Below are 20,686 nucleotides of genomic sequence, written 5' to 3'. Positions count from 1 at the left end.
TTTCTTTGTGTGTGTGTGCGCTGAAGCGTCATTCTTTTCCTTCTGACATTTAAATTGGAGATGAGATGCTAATTAGCAGCAGGCGTCATTGTTAGCACAGGTCAAGAGACAAAAGGAATCCCACAGATGGTGAATTCCAATAGGCCCCTTTGCTCCCGTTCCCTTTCAAACATGCTACTTATGCAGAGTTAGTGAAACAAAGAGATCTTAATGAGAAGGCTGAGATTTAAATACACTGTTCACTGTCTTCAGACACTTGATACAGGCATGAACTGAGCACAGATTAGCATGTATGTTCTGGGCCTGGTTATTTGTTCCTCGCTTAAGGATTCAACCTATGATTTGGTCTTAATTGACTCACTGTTTTTAGAGTATAACCTACATTTTGGCTCATCTGAACCGTGTAATGGAGCAGTTCTGGTTAGAGGCAACGACAAGACAGTCTTGACGGTTGATCTTTCGCGCTGCTTGTTGTGGTGACCCGGCCTTTGAATTCTGCATGTACCATATTGCAATTAGGCGCAAATGACGAGAAATGCCTCAAAAGGTCTAGATCAGGCCTGTGAATCATGAGGGAGTGAATCATCCTCATAAGTTTAGATTGATAAAAAATAGCTTTCTGTGCAATTTGAGGGACGTAATTTATGATTGAAGCACATGAAATACCTAAAGCACTCAAATGTTCTCTTTCACAAGATGCCCCAATTACATTTTTTGTGTCTGTACTGCGTAAATCCAGTCTTAAACCAGACTCTCAGTGTGTGTATAATCTGGTTACAGACGACAGCGTACTGGATCTGAGCTGGAGTATACTGAAAAACTGCAGCAGTACGGTGAGTATGACTGCACCATATATATATATATATATATATATATATATATATATATATATATATATATATATATATATATATATATATATATGCGCTATACATATTTATTGATGTGGCAAGAAAAATTTTGTGAATATGACGCAATGATATAACATATTTAAAAATATATATTCATTATTTTAATTAAATTATAAAGATACCTATTGTATTCACCTAAATAGCCATCTAAATTTCCACTATTACACTGTGAAAATGTTCATAATATTAATAGTTAAAGAATGCAAAAAACACTGCAGTAAAAACCTGTTAATATACCGTGAAAATATATATATACCACATACCATATATATAATGGAAGAAACCATCATTTTGCAATGTATGGTTTTAGAAGTAAAAAAGTGTGAATTACCATATAATTTAGTGTGAAAACTATATCTGTATTCATTAGGATATATGTATTTTTACTGTAAAACATTTGTTAATTTATTTTTGGAGTAAATGCATTGAATTTGATTATATTTTATTTGCATAATTTTGCTTTTTGGTTTGTTTTTGTTATTGTCACAACGCCCCTATCATATTAAAAGCAAAATGCCTATACAACAATAATTAAAAAATACATTCTTCTTTACTTCTATTCGCTTTAGTATCACCAGGCGTAAAAGTTTACATTGACCCTTTCACATATGAGGACCCGAACGAGGCAGTTCATGAGTTTGCCAGAGAGATTGACATCTCATGTGTGAAGATAGAGGAAGTCATTGGAGCAGGTAAACCACATTCCTCAGTATTAAAACCAAACCAGGTCTTTCTGATAAATGGTCATTATGAAGAATGTATGTTTCCCAGCATGCTTAGAATCAGTGGTTTTAAACTGGTTTTGCTTCTAGACCCAGATTTTACATTACCAAAATTATTTATCATACAAAAGTAACAAAAAGTCTTTAAAACCAAACATTGATATTTATGATTATTGCCATATACTGCATAGGTCCAGCAATATCAAAATGTTTTTGAAAGAAGACTGTTATGTTCATCAATGCTGCATTGGTAAATAATAAGGGTAAACATAGCAAATATGCTAAAATATTGTTAACTTTTCTATTTTTAGAAAATTTACAATGTAATTTATGAATTTGCATGAAAATACTGTATAATTTGATTGGATATCCTTTTCTCCTCCCTTTTAATGAGCCTATTTTTTGTCATAACTATGGAGGATTGGTTGCATTTAATAATTTACATTAAGTATTTTTCCCCTGCTGTCCTTAGTCCCTGTTTGAACAGATCTGCAACACACCAGTTGAGAATCACTGCCTTGGACAAAATATTTAAAGTTTTAAAATATTCATTTGTAACAATATCTATTATTTAAATAGCTTAAAGGTATAGTTCACCCAAAAATGAAAAGTCTGTCATCATTTACTCACCCTCAAGTTGTTCCGACGTTTTTCTTTTTTCTTTTTTTTCTTCTGGAGAACACAAATATTTTGATGAATTTGGGCAACCAAACAGTTGCACTCAAAAAAAAAAAAAAAAAAAAAAAAAAAAAAAAAAAACCTTTCACTGTTGTTAGTTTCACTGAATCCATCCTTGTTCACATTACTTAAAAAACTCATGTAACTACATGAACTTAATTTAACTGAGTTGTTTCTACTAAAACTATGTTTATGTTCTATGATTATTGTCAGCTTTACTTAAGTTTTTGTTCAGTCAACTTAACATTGCTGAGTGAAACGCACAAATTAATGTTGACATAACTAACTGGGCAGTGGATCCGTAGTTCCCTGCATGCTTTGCAAGGGATTGTATTTGGAGAGTAAATTTAGGGATTAAAGTGTTATTCTATGTTTTTTCAGTAAAGGGATGATGTTGTTAGTTTATGTTAGTGTTTAATGTTCAGTTATGTTGGACATTTAGAGTTTCTGTAATGTTTTTTGAATTTTGTGGTTACCATGTTTATAAGATGGAATTTCTGAGTGTTCACCTTACGTAGTAAACTTCTATAAATTTAACATAACATTATTAATTAAACTGCACATATAAATATTATGCAATAGTGACAAATTCAAATGATTTATATTTACTAAAAGAAATTATGTCAGCTTCACTTAAATCTCTTTTGTTCTTCCAACTAAATTGTTATTTGTAAAAATTACTCAATATAGTTGTGTGGAACCACTTGACACTGCTTTTTTAAGTAAATCCAATAAATAATCTTTTTTTTTTTTAGTGTACCATCAACTCCTGTGTTTAGCAGAAGAAATAATTCTTACAGGTTTGGAACAACTTGATGGTGAATAAATGATGACAGAATTTTCATTTTTGGGTGAACTATCCCTTTAAACCATTTTTATAATAAACCAAATTCATGGAAGATAACATATAGAGAGTTTATTATATTACTAACCATATGCATGCTGCTTGCTGCCTTTACCTATGTTTTTTTTATTATTATTATTTGTTTATCCCTGTGCTTGTGCTTGGCCACTCTCATGTTTTATGATCTGAACCACTTCTCTCCACCTCATTTCAAACCTTCACATCCAGAGTCCAGGCCCAAAACTCCCACAACCCTTAAATTTCTCTCTCCTCCCTCTCCACAGCCTGTCCTTAAACTCCTCTCTCACCCTCTCTCTCCATCCGTCCCCTGCCTATTCAAACTCTAAACTGTTGCCATCCGCTCTTCTCTCTCTCTCTCTCTCTCTCTCTCTTGCACTTTCCTTGGTCTTTCAGTGGTATATCATTTCTTCCCTCGAATGATTTTTTTATCCTAAGCTCAAACCAATAATCCTCCCTCTCCCTCACACCCCCACCCCACTCCCTCTCTCCTCTTCCTCTCTTTTCCATTCATCCAGGAGAGTTCGGGGAGGTGTGTCGAGGTCGACTCAAACAGCCTGGCAGAAAGGAAGCAACCGTGGCCATCAAGACACTAAAGGCGGGCTACACAGAGTGCCAAAGGCGGGACTTTCTTAGCGAGGCCAGTATCATGGGCCAGTTTGACCATCCGAACGTCATCCACTTGGAAGGAGTTCTGACTAGGAGTTGCCCGGTGCTTATTGTCACAGAGTTCATGGAGAACGGAGCGCTCGACTCCTTCCTTAGAGTAAGACTGAGATCATATTTGATGCAAAACCATTTTACTGCATTAGCCTTACTTATTTAGGTTACTTATTTAGACATTCCTGGTATTATTGTGCGTGATTCCTCAGCATCAGGAACTGAGCCCAGGGGCATTATAGACATCATTAGTGTGGCCCGGCTAAATTACCCAGGTTAACATGTTTCTAACCCTGTTAAATTTGCCCACTGGTACATTTCACAAAAATATATTAAATATATATATTTTTAAATGTTTCCATTATTTATCATAATGGATAACACACTCTCTTCTGGAGCTAATAAAATCCACAATCAAATATATACTACTTTAATAAGTAAAAGTGAGTTCAAACAAAGGCAAACATATAGAATATGATTTCATTGACCAGAGGCCTTTACATCACATTTTCAAATTAAACTGGTAATAATAGTAAATAAAATAAATTATAGAATTATAAATATTAAAGGGGTGGTTGATTATGATTTCACTTTTTTAACTTTAATTAGTGTGTAGTGTTGATGTTTGAGCATAAACAACATCTGCAAAGTTACAACACTCAAAGTTCAATGCAAAGGGAGATATATTCTTTTAAAGGTGCCGTAGAATTAAAAATTTAATTTACCTTAGCATAGTTAAATAACAAGAGTTCAGTACATGGAAATGACATACAGTGAGTCTCAAACACCATTGTTTCCTCCTTCTTATGTAAATCTCATTTGTTTAAAAGACCTCAGAAGAACAGGCGAATCTCAACATAACACCGACTGTTACGCAACAGTCAGGATCTTTAATATGTACGCCCCCAAATTTTGCATATGCCAACCGATGTTCAAGGCATTAGACAAGGGCAGGATGTTTGGATGTGCACAGCTGAATCATCAGACTAGGTAAGCAAGCAAGAACAATAGCGAAAAATGGCAGATGGAGCAATAATAACTGACATGATCCATGATATCATGATATTTTTAGTGATCTTTGTAAATTGTCTTTCTAAATGTTTCGTTAGCATGTTGCTAATGTACTGTTAAATGTGGTTAAAGTTACCATCGTTCATTACTGTAAAATAGCCGTTGCTATTTTCATTTTTAAACACTTGCAGTCTGTATAATTCATAAACACATCTTCATTCTTTATAAATCTCTCCAACAGTGTGTAATGTTAGCTTTAGCCACGGAGCACTATCAAACTCATTCAGAATCAAATGTAAACATCCAAATAAACACTGTACATACGCGATTAGACATGCTGCATGACGAACACTTTGTAAAGATCCATTTTGAGGGTTATATTAGCTGTGTGAACTTTGTTTATGCTGTTAAAGGCAAGCACGAGATCTGGGGGCGGGGAGCACGAGAATTTAAAGGGGCCGCAGCCTGAATCGGCGCATATTTAATGATGCCCCAAAATAGGCAGTTAAAAAAATGAATTAAAAAAAATCTATGGGGTATTTTGAGCTGAAACTTCACAGACACATTCAGGGGACACATTAGACTTATATTACATCTTTTGAAAACACGTTCTACAGCACCTTTAAAGAATCCGCTGTTTAAGGACTGCAACAAACGGCTGGTAGGGACTACAACTAGCTTCTTCCCGGGTTAGTGACATCACAAACCCCCAAATTTACATAAACCCTTCCCCCGAGAGTACGAAACAAAGGGGGCGAGGCCATGTTGGGCTGCTTTAGAGAAGAGGAAGAGTTGTTGCCATGTCATTATTTCACGCCCGGACTGCTTAACAAACAATGGTCAATTTAACGCTGGATTTACACGAAAGAACATGATGGCACGTGCAAGTCGATGAGTTGAATCAACTCCACAGCAACTACATAAATTTATCCACTAACCATTCAGAAATGTCCAGATGCATTCGAAATGTTGTAACTTCTTCCTGAGTCTCTCCAATGTCTGACTCCGGTTTGAACAATATAAGGCTGACAATCATCATTTTGGCTGCGTAAAAATTCCCCAGCTTAGTTGTTGTTGAGCAGCCGAAGCGCGAGCTGTTAAAGCTCTGCCGTCTTCTGAAAAGCAGCCCATAGAAGCAGCTCATTTGCATTTAAAGGGACACACAAAAACACTGTGTATTTGCTCATATCCAAATAGGGGCAAATTTGACAAGCTATAATAAATGATGTGGGGTATTTTGAGCTGAAAGTTTATAGACACATTCTGGGGACACCAGAGACTTATATTACATCTTGTAAAAGGGGCATTATAGGTCCACTTTAATAAAATAAGCCATCTAAACATAATGTTGATTATTTAAAAAAGAAAAAAAAAAGTTTCCAGCTCATTTTAACCCTTTCTGGTTATGATCGTTTTGTTTGTTATGTCATTGAATTCAGTGTAATTCACCAAAAATCACACTATAAAGAAAAAAATATATTATTATTATTATTTTTTTTTTTATAGTGTTCATTTTTTTTAGGGTTTTCTGCTTTCCTGTACAGTAGAGCATGGTGCTAGCAATGCAAAAATGTATTGCGGGTCAAATTGACCCGTGACACAATACATCAATCAAACTTATTAAATCAGTATTAATGCATCCTGTCTTATATTCATCTGGTGGAGGCTTGGAAACTATTTTGAAATCACTTTTTATCCCTAAATCTTTCCTTGTATGCTATTATTGCCATGAGTGACTCGAGAAAATACACTCTGAACGAACGATTGTGTCAGTTTTGAATGAAAAGCAAGTGGCCAGTGCTGCGCATAAAATATACAACTTTAGCTATGACATACAACTAAAAATCATACAACACAGTCCATGTCTTTGAGACCCTGTTCTACACAAATTAAAAGCGTATAGTAAAGCACCCTGTTTATATGGCTAGCGATGCTATGCGACAAACTAAAGCACTGCCATTAGAAGGAAAGAATATGTTGAGTCGTGTTGCATTGCTCACTTGTGGTCTAGATGTGGTGTTAAAATATATCAATCGCATATTAAATAAAGTGCCATTGCAATAAAAATTGCTGCAGTGCATACAGTACATTAAAAGAATGAAAGAAAAAGACCCAGCATTTGAAAAAAAAACAAGCTGGAAAGAACAAACGCAGCTTTTGGAAAAACTTCAGGGCTTCGCCTAGTCACACCCCTGGTGCTAAGAAGAAAGTTTGGCTTCATAATCTTTCATCAAAATGTAATAACTTGTACAATCAATTCCCGATGGATAAAATCAAGTCCCATTGAATATTCTGTTTCAGTTTGAAAAACGTCACATTACTTTACAAAACTTCCCTTGCATAAATCTGCAGCCAGACTCTTGTCAGGAAGAACTTCTTTCGTGCTGACAGGGGAATTTGATAACCCCTCAGCATTAAACAGTTATTCATGGTTCTTCAGATAGAACCTCATTTCACCTTGTGTCAACATCTGGCTTTTCAAAATCTTTAAAACACCAAAGTAAACTAAAGTCTTTATGTAATCCCTCAGCTGAGTAACACTTGAGAAACAGTGTGAACTTCAGAACCTTAACCAACACACACGCAGTCAATGCAAAACACTAAGAGCTTAGACATCCAGAGGTGGGATGGTTTTGCTCTGTCTGACCACCAGCCGATGACACAACTTAAAGCCCACCCAACCAGCCCCGCATCTCCCGGTATCTTCCTATGGCACAGCTTGTACTCGCACAAAGTCCAGCCAGGGACACAAGCACACTCATTTCCACGCATACACACAAACACGCTTCTAAAAATATCCATAGGAACAAGCTTTGGCATGATTCATCTTCAACTTTAGAAGAAGAAAAAAAGCATCAACATCAAAATCTTGTAGCAGAATGTTTATCGTCATTTGGAGCCAAACCAAGTGAGAATGCCTACAGAAGTGATGATGTCCTTTTGCTTCGAGGCTCTACATGAACCATGTGCTATTTGTGAACAGTAGACTTGTGAATTTCCTCTCAGAGGTTTCTTCAGCAGCAGAACTTGGGCTGTAAAGTAGCATTACATTTTTACATTGGACATAAAGCCTCAATAAAAGATAAATGATTTTTTTTTTTGTACAAAAGTATATAGAGAGGGATGCTGTATTAAAAGAAAATGCAGTGAAACTAAAAATTGTGAAAAATTATTACTATTTAAAATAACCATTTTCTATTTGAATCTGTATTCCTGCAATGTCAAAGCTGAGTTTTCAGCATAATTACTCCAGTCTTCAGTGTCACTTCTTTCTAATATGATAATTTGCTGCTCAAGAAACATTTCTTATTATTATCAAACAGTTGTGATGCTTATTATTTTTGTGGAAATCATTATACTTTTTTTCCAGGTTTCTTTGATGAATAGAAAATTCAGTATTCATTTGAAATAGAAACCTTTTAGAACATTATAAATGTCTTTACTGTCACTTTTGATCAATATTGGTTTATTATTTATTTATATATATCTGTTAAACACTTCGCAAACCATCTTTGTTGCACGTGAAGCTGTATTTAATGTCATATTCTAATTTGTGCCAAATATAGTCACGTTTTATGCACAGCCATTGATTTGACAGCAAAAGCTGTTGTTGATAAGCCTATTTATTTTGCTGTCCAAACTATGTACAATAATGTGCTTATTTGGATTTTATAATTAGCATTAGCACTGTTTTATCCCCGCCGTCTGTGATCCTATCAGAACAGACTGCGACCTACCAGAGAAACACTGCTTTAGTTTTTCTCTATTCAGAATATGAAAATGAAAACATGTGGTTTTGATATTCTATGTGAAGTGTGTAATTGAATTATGCTTTCAAGTATTCAGCGCTATTCCAAAGGAAATTCCTCCATAAGGATTAGCTTTTGTGGAGTTTTGTCTTCATAGCATTGGCATTCTGATACTATGAAGAAGATTACGGGCTGCTGCGAGTGGAATTAGTCCAACGGCACTGTCAAAGTCAGGCTGATTAGAACGAGTAGAACTGGGGTGGTGTCATGTTTACATCTGTTAATGTCACTCTCCCTCTTTTATTGTACTGTTCCCACTCAGCTGAACGATGGCAGGTTTACTGTAACGCAGCTGGTTGGCATGTTGAGGGGGATCGCAGCTGGCATGAAGTATCTGTCCGACATGAACTACGTCCATCGTGACCTGGCTGCTCGCAACGTGCTCGTCAACAGTAACCTGGTGTGCAAAGTGTCCGATTTTGGCCTCTCTCGCTTTTTAGATGATAACTCATCGGACCCCACCTACACCAGCTCATTGGTGAGTTCAGATAAGCTCATACTTTTTATATAATAATACAAAGGCAATAATGAAATATCCTTGTTCCAACAAATCCTCCAATCCCCACTAAGCCATTATTGTAGCTTATCTTAAAGTATATTGTCTGTACAAATGTGCAAATTAGTAGTCAGTACATGACTAAAGATGATAGTATAAAATCTTTTATTACAACTATTTCACTCTTTATGTTATGTAATTATAATACCATGCTACTTTGATATCAGTTAATTGACGAATAAGGGTTTTAACTAAAAACTAATGGAGATATATTTTGATGAATTTTGATGTTTTATTAAGTGTTAACAATGAGATTATGAGATTTTATAATCAATTAACACTGGTTTTGTCATTTTTTACAAGATGGACCAAATTTGACCAAAATTTCGGTTTTACTGAATGACACTTTTGGTTATACCGAATGACGATATTTTCAAACAATGCTAACAGGCTGATATCTTACTAGCTAGCTAGCTAGCAAAAGGACAATCAATCATTTTATATTTAGTACAAGGAAAATGTAAAATATTACATTTTCCATGTTTTATAGCGGTTGTACCGAATGACCTGATGTTTCGGGACATGCGTATGAGCAAGTGAAAACATGAATTTTTCAAAAAGTTAAGAGAGAGTTAGTTACTTTGCTTCAACACCATGTGGTCCTTTGCAGGTGTCTGAATGATGTCACATCCTGTCACATGATATTGTCCACATGACTTGATCCAAAATGGTCCCTTTATATTGGTTGCTCCGAATGACATCAATGAAATTCATTTTTCTGCACATTTTTTCTCATAACAAAGCAACGAATTCTATGCATAATTCAAATAAAATCATGCTAGAATAAAAAATATATACATTTATTACATTTTAAGATATTATAATCTCAAATTAAATGGCTTTATTGGCCTTTGGACAGTTAAACCGAATGACCTTTTGACACTTCAAACTCTTTAAAATACCTTTATATGTAGCAAAATATAATTAAAGCTTTTTGGATTCAATAAAAGATATCTAGTTGTACTACCTTACATACTTTGGATGTAATATGGCCTTTGGACAAAAAAAAAAAAAAAGACCCGTCACGTCATTTCACCATGATACTGAATGATTACCATAGTGAATACCCTGGTATTTAAAGTACAAGGTAAAGAATTCTATGATAGCTTACATATGCTGTGGTATTTATGCACTTGATACATGTCCAAAAACCATGTTAGGTACTGTTTGGTATTTTTTGTTAGTATATTAACCTAAAAAACTGAAATGAAATAATTGTTGTGGATTTTAGTCCATGTCTGTTAGCTTTGAGTGAATTCAGAACATTTTATCCAGGTGCCAGACAGAAATGTTATGATATCGGTGCTTTACAGATACAGTGTGCATTAAGAATTGATAAGAACAGCCTTGACCATCAGAATCAGGAGTACAGATGGCATACTTGATATGTGGAAGAAGCCTGTCTCTATCTCTGTCTGTTGGAAACATATGGAAGTAGTCAGTACAGTACGTGATGGCTTGTTCAATGTGTCCAACTTGATAGGCTACAGATAAGGGAATTAAATGACTAGAATCCCATTAAATTCCTTTCATTTTATTTTTAGAATCTTTTGGCTAAAAATGTCGAGTAAACATTTATGGGCATGCTAGTACTTGATATTAGTAGAAGTGAAGATTTAGCGCTAGTATGTTCGTTTAGCTCGTACTTTGCTTGGATTACTGTATTGATTAGCTTTCCTGTTCACATTGTCTGTTTCAGGGATAGATCAAACCGTTATGTTTAAAGTTAGAATTCTGCCATCTTATTTTTACTAGTTTTCATCTTAGATTAATGAGCCCAGCGATGGTACCCTGTGGGGAGAAAGCCGTGAGTTGGGGCAGAGTCTTCGCTCTAATTAGGCAGCTAAAGATTCCAGCCATGTCGTTGGTTTTAAAGTCTGTGCTTGAATTTAATGGTGTGTTATCGTGTAGGGGGGAAAGATCCCAATCCGCTGGACTGCACCCGAGGCGATCGCCTTCAGGAAGTTCACCTCTGCCAGTGATGTGTGGAGCTACGGTATTGTGATGTGGGAGGTCATGTCGTTTGGGGAGCGGCCATACTGGGACATGAGCAATCAAGATGTATGTCAATTTTTTATGTGAATCTCATGAATCTTGTGTTTAAGGTCACATTTCAGACCAAAATGACAAGTAAGAAATTAGATTTTGTATAAATAAAAAAAGAAGGTGGATGTTTAGGATATCTTTAAGAGTTAATTACAATAATGTTACAATTATGTAAATTACCATAAATAAAAGGTAGGATTTTGCAGGCACAATGATATTTATTCTGAGATGCTCTTATGAAGGTTTTTTCAACCCTATTAGTCTTTTTTATGGTTTAACTGTTGTAACATTCCAGTCGCATACTGTATGCCTAATAAAACTCTGCTTACTGCCGAGTTTGTCCTAATGGAAAAGGACAGTGTAACTGCTCTGTCTGTTGATGCTGTAGGTAATGAACGCAGTGGAGCAGGACTACAGGCTGCCTCCTCCCATGGACTGCCCCGCAGTGCTGCACCAGCTCATGCTGGAGTGTTGGGTGAAGGAGCGGAACATGAGGCCGCGCTTCGGACAGATCGTCAGCACACTTGACAAGCTCCTCCGCAACGCCGCAAGCCTCAAAGTGCTTACCAGTACACACTCAGGGTGAGCAAAAAACAGCCAGATTAGACACGGGTCAATTCTGGTTTGACTTACAGGAAAAGTCGGATCTTTCTGCTGAAATGTAGTTTGTGAAATCGCAGTTGGCAGAGCATGTGGTGAAGAGTGCATCGTTACTGCTATTTCGTCAAATCCATCATATTGTCAGAGTATTATTGACAGCACGGCATTTTACCCCACTTTACGCAATATATTTAGTTTAAATAACAAGAAAGAAAGTTCTTAGGCCACCATTAGATGTCTTAACAATGGTATAATGACCTTATATAATTATTTCTCAGTCTCTTTATTAGAATATAAAAATCTGAAGAACAAAAAAAGACTTCTATAGGCTAACGTGGCAAATATTTAGTGACGTCCCCTTACTCTTGAGCAGTAACAGGAACCATGGCTCTCTTAAACTTAAATAGAATGGAAAAGAACTGGAAGGCTTTCAAAATCTCAGATTTTCTTCTTTGAGAAACTGGAATAAGTCCAGGAGGTCACACTAAATACTGAAATTTTGTGTACATATTTCCTGTATTTTCTGTTTGTATTGTAATAAAGAAAATTGGTGTTTTTTTTACTTTAGGCAATAATGGCCCAGTTTCACAGACAGGGCTTAGGCTAAGCCAGGATTATGCATTAGTTCAATTCAGGTATTTAAATAGCTTTATAAACGTACCCTAGAAAAAAACATTACTGGTGTGTATCTTGACACAAAATAATAACATTAACATATTTTAAGATATGTCAGTGCAAGTTGCTTTCAGTTAAAACAGCTCAAACATGCATTTTAGTCTAGAACTAGCTTAAGCCTTGTCTGTGAAACTAGGGGATAAAGTTGAAATTACAAGAAATAAAATCACAAGACAAATTGCAAGACAAGGTCACATTGTGAGATTTAAAATGACAATTACAAGAATCAAAGATGCAATTGTGACATGCAGTCACTTTGTAGGATATAAAGTCGCAATTACAAGAAAGTCACATTGTGAAATTTAAAATGGCAATTACAAGTCAGAATTGTGTGACAGTCACTGTACGCGATATAAAGTAAAAATTTCAAGAAGTAGTCACAATTGAACTATTCCCTTTGCCGGGAGTTTGATTGACAAGCGATCTAACCAATCATAACGCCGAATCTGCCATTTTGTCCGACAAAGCAGTCAGGAGTTAGAAGATTAACCTCAGTGGACTTGAACTTGAAAAATGGTGTGTACTGACATCTTTCCGCGTTTGAAACAGCATTCCTTCTCATGTTCATTCATGTTTATTTGATGCTAAAAATGAACTAGTAGGAAGAGATGATCGGTTCACGAGCCGCTTGAGCTGAGGCTATACAGCAATCTGCCATGACACATTAAAGAGCCACAAATTGTTTTTTTATTGCTTGAATTTCTTAAAAATTACACAATTTGAAAGCTGGGTATTTGCTTAAAGGTGCCCTAGAATTGAAAATTGAATTTACCTTGGCATAGTTGAATAACAAGAGTTCAGTACATGGACATGACATACAGTGAGTCTCAAACACCATTGTTTCCTCCTTCTTGTGTAAATCTAATTTGTTTAAAAGACCTCTGAAGAACAGGCAAATCTCAACATAACACCGACTGTTACGTAACAGTCGGGATCATTAATATGTATGACCCCAATATTTGCATATGCCAGTCCATGTTCAAGTCATTAGACAAGCCAGTATTAACGTCTGGATGTGCACAGCTGAATCATCAGACTAGGTAAGCAAGCAAGGACAATAGCAAAAAATGGCAGATGGAGCAATAATAACTGACATGATCCATGATATCATGATATTTTTAGTGATATTTGTAAATTGTCTTACTAAATGTTTAATTAGCATGTTGCTAATGTACTGTTAAATGTGGTTAAAGTTACTATCGTTTATTGCTATATTCACAGAGCCGTCATTATTTTCATTTTTAACCCTTTGATGCATAACATGGGTCAAAAATGACCCGGCTGAGTTTTTATTTTCTATATCTTTGCAAGAAATTAATTTCATCATTCAGTATTCCAGGTATTCCTCAATTAACTTCTTTTTGATCATCACAAATCCTCATTTTATTTTATTTTTTTTTACTTTTTGAATAAAAATCATTTTTCTATCACTACCCTTCTAATGCGCAACATGGGTCAAAAATGACCCGTATTCATTTTCTATGTAATTTCAATCATGGTTGAGTGTTTCTTTGCTGAATATTTAAAAGAAATGTATTTTATCATTCATTTATTCCAGGTATTCCTTAAATATCTTGTTTTTGATTGTCAAAAATCATTATGTTCATTTTTTCTTTTTTACTTTATAAACAAACACAGTTTTTGTATGTCTACATCAATTTTACACACATGGGTCAAAAATGACCCGTATTCATTTCCTATGTTATTTCAATCATGACTGAGTGTTTCTTCACTGAATCTTTCAAAGAAATGTATTTTGTCATTTATTTATTCCAGGTATTCATTAAATATCTTGTTTTTGATTTTCTACAAATAATTGTTTATTTTTTCTTTCTTACTTTATAAACAAACACAGTTTCTACATCAGTTTTACACACACGGGTCAAAAATGACCCATATAGAAATCTTTAATATTTGCAAATTTTTGTAGGAACATATTTACTGCAGTTCATCTGCCACACATTTCACATCTTAACAAGGCTACTTTTGTATATTTCATGGATGCAAGTCTTATTATATTTAATATATAATATTTAATATATTTCATATTTTTTTTATTTTTTGTCATAAATCAATGCAATTGGTCACCCTTTAAATCTGTCAGTGTTCCTGAAAAGTAACAGTTTTGGACATATACAACATGAGTCTAAAGTGACCTGAATGAGTTATTATTTTCTATATCTCATATATTACAATAAATTAATTTCATCATTCATTATTCCAGGTATTACTCAAACAAATCCTTATTTAAATATTTCCTTTCTTTTTGAATGAATTTTTTTTTGTGTCATTATCTTTCTAAAGGCCAAAGTATACTTCTCGTTTTATGCGTACGTGAGGGTCAGCATACAGATTTTTGTAACTTTTTATAATTTTCAGCAGATTTCTGTAACTGTGTATGTGCAACCTGCACATACACATTTAAATTGTGTTCGACTGTGCGCAAAGTATACTTTCAGCTTTTTATTACAGTGATGTCATCATCCACCTCAGTTCTGTTGAGGACCAGCCGCTAACACTCTAGATAAAGAAAATCAAAAGCACAAGAATATTCAAATATTCAAATTCAAATACACTTATTATATATTTTCACTGTTGGACAGAAACCTTGTTCAAAACTGTTACTTTTTAGGAACACTGATAGATGTAAAAGGTGACCAGTAGCATTGGTTTATGACAAAAAATAAAGATTATGAAATATAATATATAGCCTATTATATGATATATAATATGACTTTCATCCATCAAATATACAAAAGCAGCCATGTTGAGATGTGAAATGTGTGGCGGATGAATAGTTGTCTGCAGTAAATATGTTCCTACTTGCGAAAATTTGCAAAGGTTTCTAATATGGGTCATTTTTGACCCATGTGTGTAAAATTGATGTAGAAATACAAAAGTTATGATTTGTGAAAATCAAAAACAAGATATTTAAGGAGTACCTGGAATAAATAAATGACAAATTACATTTCTTTCAAAGATTCAGCGAAGAAACACTCAGTCATGATTGAAATAACATAGGAAATGAATACGGGTCATTTTTGACCCATGTGTGTAAAATTGATGTAGACATACAAAAACAGTGTTTGTTTATAAAGTAAGAAAGAAAAAATGAACATAATGATTTTTGACAATCAAAAACAAGATATTTAAGGAATACCTGAAATAAATGAATGATAAAATACATTTCTTTCAAAGATTCAGCAAAGAAACACTCAACCATGATTGAAATTACATAGGAAATGAATACGGTTCATTTTTGACCCATGTTGCGCATTAGAAGGGGTTTTCATAGCTTGCGCATCAAAGGGTTAAACACTTGCAGTCTGTATAATGCACAAACACATCTTCATTTTTTATAAATCTCTCCAACAGTGTGTAATGTTAGCTTTAGCCACGGAGCATAGCCTCAAACTCATTCAGAATCAAATGTAAACATCCAAATAAATACTATACTCACATGATCCGACGCATACATGCAACATGCATGATGAACATTTTGTAAAGATCCATTTGAGGGTTATATTAGCTGTGTAAACTTTGTTTATGCACTGTTTTATAGTCGCAAGCTCGGGGGCGGGGAGAGCGAGGATTTAAAGGGGCCGCAGCCTGAATCGGCGCATTTTTAATGATGCCCCAAAATAGGCAGTTAAAAAATTAATTAAAAAAAATTCTATGGGGTATTTTGAGCTGAAACTTCACAGACACATTCAGGGGGCACTTTAGACTTATATTACATCTTGTGAAAAAACATTCTAGGGCACCTTTAATATCATAAATAACCTGTTCTGTCTTGTCTGTCGACATGTTGTCAGTGTCGATCCTCTTTACTCCGCAATGTATTTTTCACTCTGTGTGGCGTGACAGCTCCATGGCTTGTCGGACAAACAAACAGTAACTAAGGGGGGCAGGTTATTGTGAAGGGTCAATTGCAAGACAAAGTTGCATTTTGAGATTTAAAAATACCAAGTTTTCTCATGAAACTCTAGATGGCACAGGCTGATGCAACATGATAACTCTTATATCATTAACTACATGGCACAAGCTGAATGGTTCCTGTTGCATCTGCAGCCAATGAGCTTGCTGTTAACCATTTAAATAGTTGATCAGTGTTTGCTGTAGCCGTTTGCTACACCTCCACCTTCCCCAGCTCCACCTGTATAGATCTGCTACAGGTAATTTCATATATGCAATTTGTACAGCAGCAGCAGCATGTCTTACTTGCTGTTTGTGTGTGTATTGGCAGTAGCAAGTCTTTAGTCTTTAGTAAGTCTTCAGTAGCAAGTACTTCCTCTGCCGCAGCAGCAATAATCAGCAGCAGCAGGAGCATAGCAGATCTATTCCTCCAAGACCAAATACATTAACATTGTCAAATCCTTTACCATGCTAAACTCTTCTGAGAGTTGTCATGATAGAATGACTCTAAATAAAGTTGCAATTGTAAGATATAAAGTCACAATTACCTTAATTTTTTACAGAAAAGGAATAGAAATGGTTACATACAGTGAGGGTAATGGGAAATGTTAGTTCATATTGTGATCTCTGACGTTTGATTGATCATGGTAAATCTAAGCACAGTTTGAGACATTACTGAGAGGAGATGTGATATTACTAGCGAGAAACATCTGAGAAGCAGGAGACTTTGCTCTCCATTCCATTTCATTGCAGTCTAGGAGAAATGATCGACATATTAAAAAGAGATCTCTCTTTCCTACGGGTAAAGCACAAGCTGAATTTTTAAACTGAACACGTGCAGCAAAATAGCTATCACCATGAGCTAACCCCTTCCCACGCCTCACAATGCAAATTATTGTTTACCGCGTACGGCTTTCCCCCACCCAAGTACTCACGATAAGCAGTTTCAACCACATAAATTATCCAGCAAATAAATGCAATCTATAACTCTGCTGAGTCTTAGTCAAAATAAGCACGCTCATTTCACTTGCGTTTGTAAACTCGTTGCTTTAGCCTAGAGCGCTCTGAACCGCACCGTCTTGGGAACGGAGTAACGGCTGACTTACACACAGTGCAGTGCCCTTTCCTCTTCACTGGCTGCTGTGTCTGCTCGCTGGGGAAGCTGGTTCAGTTCAGAATAGGGCTAGCGGAGGTGGCGGAGAGAGCTTAATAAGGGAGATGGAAGAGATGCTAAAAGAGAGCAATGACTTTAATTAGTCAGCTAATGAGCTTTTTAATGTGCCGGCAGTGGAGCCTCGTGTCCAGTGGTCGAGTATGTACGCGTGCCGGTGCGTCATGCCTCCGCGTGACGGCGCATGCTGATGGCCTGTGTATGATTCATTTATGTTTGCATCTGTATGCACGAGCAGCCCTGGCCAGGCTGTTGACATGCCATGATCCAATCTCCAGAGACAGCTGTGTGTCTGTGTGCGTGATTACTATCCTCATTTAAATTAGAGCATACATATTTGGCCATCTTTTATTGGAAATTTAAGGAATAATTTTACCCAAAATGAAAATAATGTCATTGTTTAATTTCATGTTGTTACAAACCTATATGCTGTCATGGTAACCATTTATTTTTAGGTTACACTTTATTTAAAGGTGACCTAGTTACATTGTATTGAGTAATATTAATTGACTGCATGTACTTACTATAGAGTTACAGTTAGGTTTAGGGTTAGGGTTTGGTTTAGGGTTAGTTACCTGTGATTACGCATAATTTACTGTTATTACATAGTAATTACATGTAGTAACGTATAATAAGTCACCTTAAAATTAAGTGTTACCTATTTTTATCGTCCTTGGTATGTACATGTACTTACTATAGCAAAAACATTTGAAACCTAAACCCTAAACCTTATAGTAATTACAAAGATATTACCCAGTACTTATTTGTGTAACTGAATTTCTTTTTTTTCTTTTTTTTTTTTTAAACAGAGAGAGAGAAAGAGAGAGAGAATGATAGACAGACAGACAGATATAAATCCTTTAACTGTCATTCATGTTCAAATTAAACATTTGGTGGGGTGTGACAAATTCAAATCCAATTTGAATTCCTCTTTGACATTAAATGATCATAGAATTGCCATGTCATGTGAACTATTCTTCGAAATGAAAACCTTCAGTGCTGACAAATGTCAATGTTTCCTGCAATAGCTGATTTTTTTCTTTGTATTTCCATCTCTATAGTGATCTCTGTCGAATTGGCGGGACCCTGCCGGGCCACCAAAGGAAGAGTATAGAAGATGCACAAGACATGAAACAACAAATGAGCCAAACTCTTCCCATACGGGTTTGACTGATTAAAAAAAACACCTGCTGAGCCTCCAGGCTAGCATCAAAATCTCGTTTGAAGAGCAAACCTGACTGGGACAATCCATAGACAGCCAATGGAAAATTACTGGAGCCAACTATTGCTTGAAGAGCCAATGGAAAACCTGTATACAATTTGGGACAGTGTCGCACCCCTCCCAAGGAGCCTGTGGAAAACTACAGCGTGTCCAATGGAAAACTGTATCGGCCTGACGGGCTGCCTGTGTATGGAGCACCTGGAGAGTGCTGGGAAAACACAGCACATGTTAATTGGAATTCTGTATGATGGTGCCTCAGGCAATCGTCTTTGTTCCTTCCTTCCCTTTTGTCATGACTTTCTCGTGTTTACACTGAATTTTCATTACATGGATTAAATTGACAGCATTTCTACTTCTCAGGTTCAGTTTGCATGTGTGCATGTGTTTCTCTATTGGCAAAAAAACGATCACTCTCTTCCGTAACTCAAATCCCTTCCATTCTTCCTCTCATTTGCCGAGGCCACAAACCATGAGACGGACTTGAGAATTATAAGCTAACTGTAATAATGTTTAAAATATGTATTAAATGTAAGCCGGGACTGTTTGATGTTGGCTTGAGGGTATTTTGCCGCTCTTTATCCCTCAAAAACTTGTTTCTTCTGATCTTTTCTTCATATTGAAGAAAGGAAGAGAAGAGTGGAACACATGAAAGTTTCAAACTGGGCAGGATGGACTCAAACTGTAACTTTCAGAAAGAGACGAGAAAACGTTCAAAGAATGGAAAGTACTTTAAGGGCGAGTTGACTTTAAAAGAAGTGGATTGTTACGATGCAAGAGAGGGGTTTTATTTACCTCTGTTGTATTTTGTCTTCCATGAAACGCTCTTGAGAGATTTCTTCACGTGGAGGACTTCGGACTGTGATTTAAGAATTCCCGTTTCCTCTCCTGGTGAATGAAAGGGGAATTGTATGTGTGTGTGTGTGTGTGTGTGTGTGTACAGTATGCTAATGTGTGCTTGAGTAAGCCAGTCGAGCTCTGCAGCTTTACATGCATGCCATATTCAAAACTCAAACCTATTCGAGAGAGGAGACAACAACAGGTTGACTTGAGAGCTGTTGTTTGATGAATATTCCACTTATTTTAATTCAGTCTGTTTAAATATGCATAACTGTGTAAATAAATGCCTCATAAGAACTGAAGAGTCATCGACATGATTATAATGGCTGATTTACGAGACCCATGACACCTGAAATGTTCCAATCTACTATATTCAATGATTAGTGCAACAAAATGTTACATTGCTGGTTTCTATTGTACATGCAGCAATAGACAATAATCAAATTACATTTTCCCTTAAAATATTCCCTCTCATATGATTTGGAAGTCAAGTTCACTTTAGTGAATTCATTTAAATTTATCCAGTCGTCCCTGCACTCCCTGCAGAGATGATTTTAACTATGTAATGAATTATTTTATTATCCATTAATTTAATATTATTATAGTTAATTAATTAATGAGTTTATTTATTCATGTATTATTAATATTGTTAATAACTGTTCATATAATATATTATTAGTAGTATTATATTAATATTGCAGTTGGTATGAAACATTTGAACAGGTATATGTATATATATATATATATATATATATATATATATATATATATATATATATATATATATATATATACAGCTGCATCTCAATAAATTAGAATATCATGAAAAAAAAAAATTTCTGTAATTTAATTCAAAAAGTAAAACTTAAATATACTCTAGATTTATTAGACATAAAGTAAAATATTTCCAGACTTTTTAGTTTTCATTTTGATGATTACAGCTGGCTGCTCATCAAAATCAAAAAAATCTGTCATCAAATTATTAGAATATTTAATTTCAAGTTCTATTAA

The 20,686-nt window shown here is 35.3% G+C and overlaps 1 protein-coding gene across 1 annotated transcript in view; it reads left to right on the top strand.

Annotated features, from left to right (window-relative positions):
- Positions 1–19,972, top strand: part of ephb3a (eph receptor B3a) — a 38,527-nt gene extending 18,555 nt beyond the window's left edge. Inside the window, exons 10-16 of the mRNA XM_048163804.1 lie at positions 781–833; positions 1,481–1,603; positions 3,692–3,939; positions 8,916–9,131; positions 11,121–11,270; positions 11,644–11,837; positions 18,678–19,972. Of these exons, the coding sequence (XP_048019761.1) occupies positions 781–833; positions 1,481–1,603; positions 3,692–3,939; positions 8,916–9,131; positions 11,121–11,270; positions 11,644–11,837; positions 18,678–18,786 (1,093 nt within the window). The 3' untranslated portion in view covers positions 18,787–19,972. The remainder of the gene's footprint in view (positions 1–780; positions 834–1,480; positions 1,604–3,691; positions 3,940–8,915; positions 9,132–11,120; positions 11,271–11,643; positions 11,838–18,677) is intronic.
- Positions 19,973–20,686: the final 714 nt, after the last annotated feature.

The sequence above is a fragment of the Megalobrama amblycephala genome, linkage group LG17 (genome assembly GCF_018812025.1).
Source record: "Megalobrama amblycephala isolate DHTTF-2021 linkage group LG17, ASM1881202v1, whole genome shotgun sequence".
NCBI lineage: Eukaryota > Metazoa > Chordata > Actinopteri > Cypriniformes > Xenocyprididae > Megalobrama > Megalobrama amblycephala.
The sequence above is the reverse complement of the archived record's forward strand: the minus strand, read 5'-3'. Positions and strand labels throughout refer to the sequence as shown.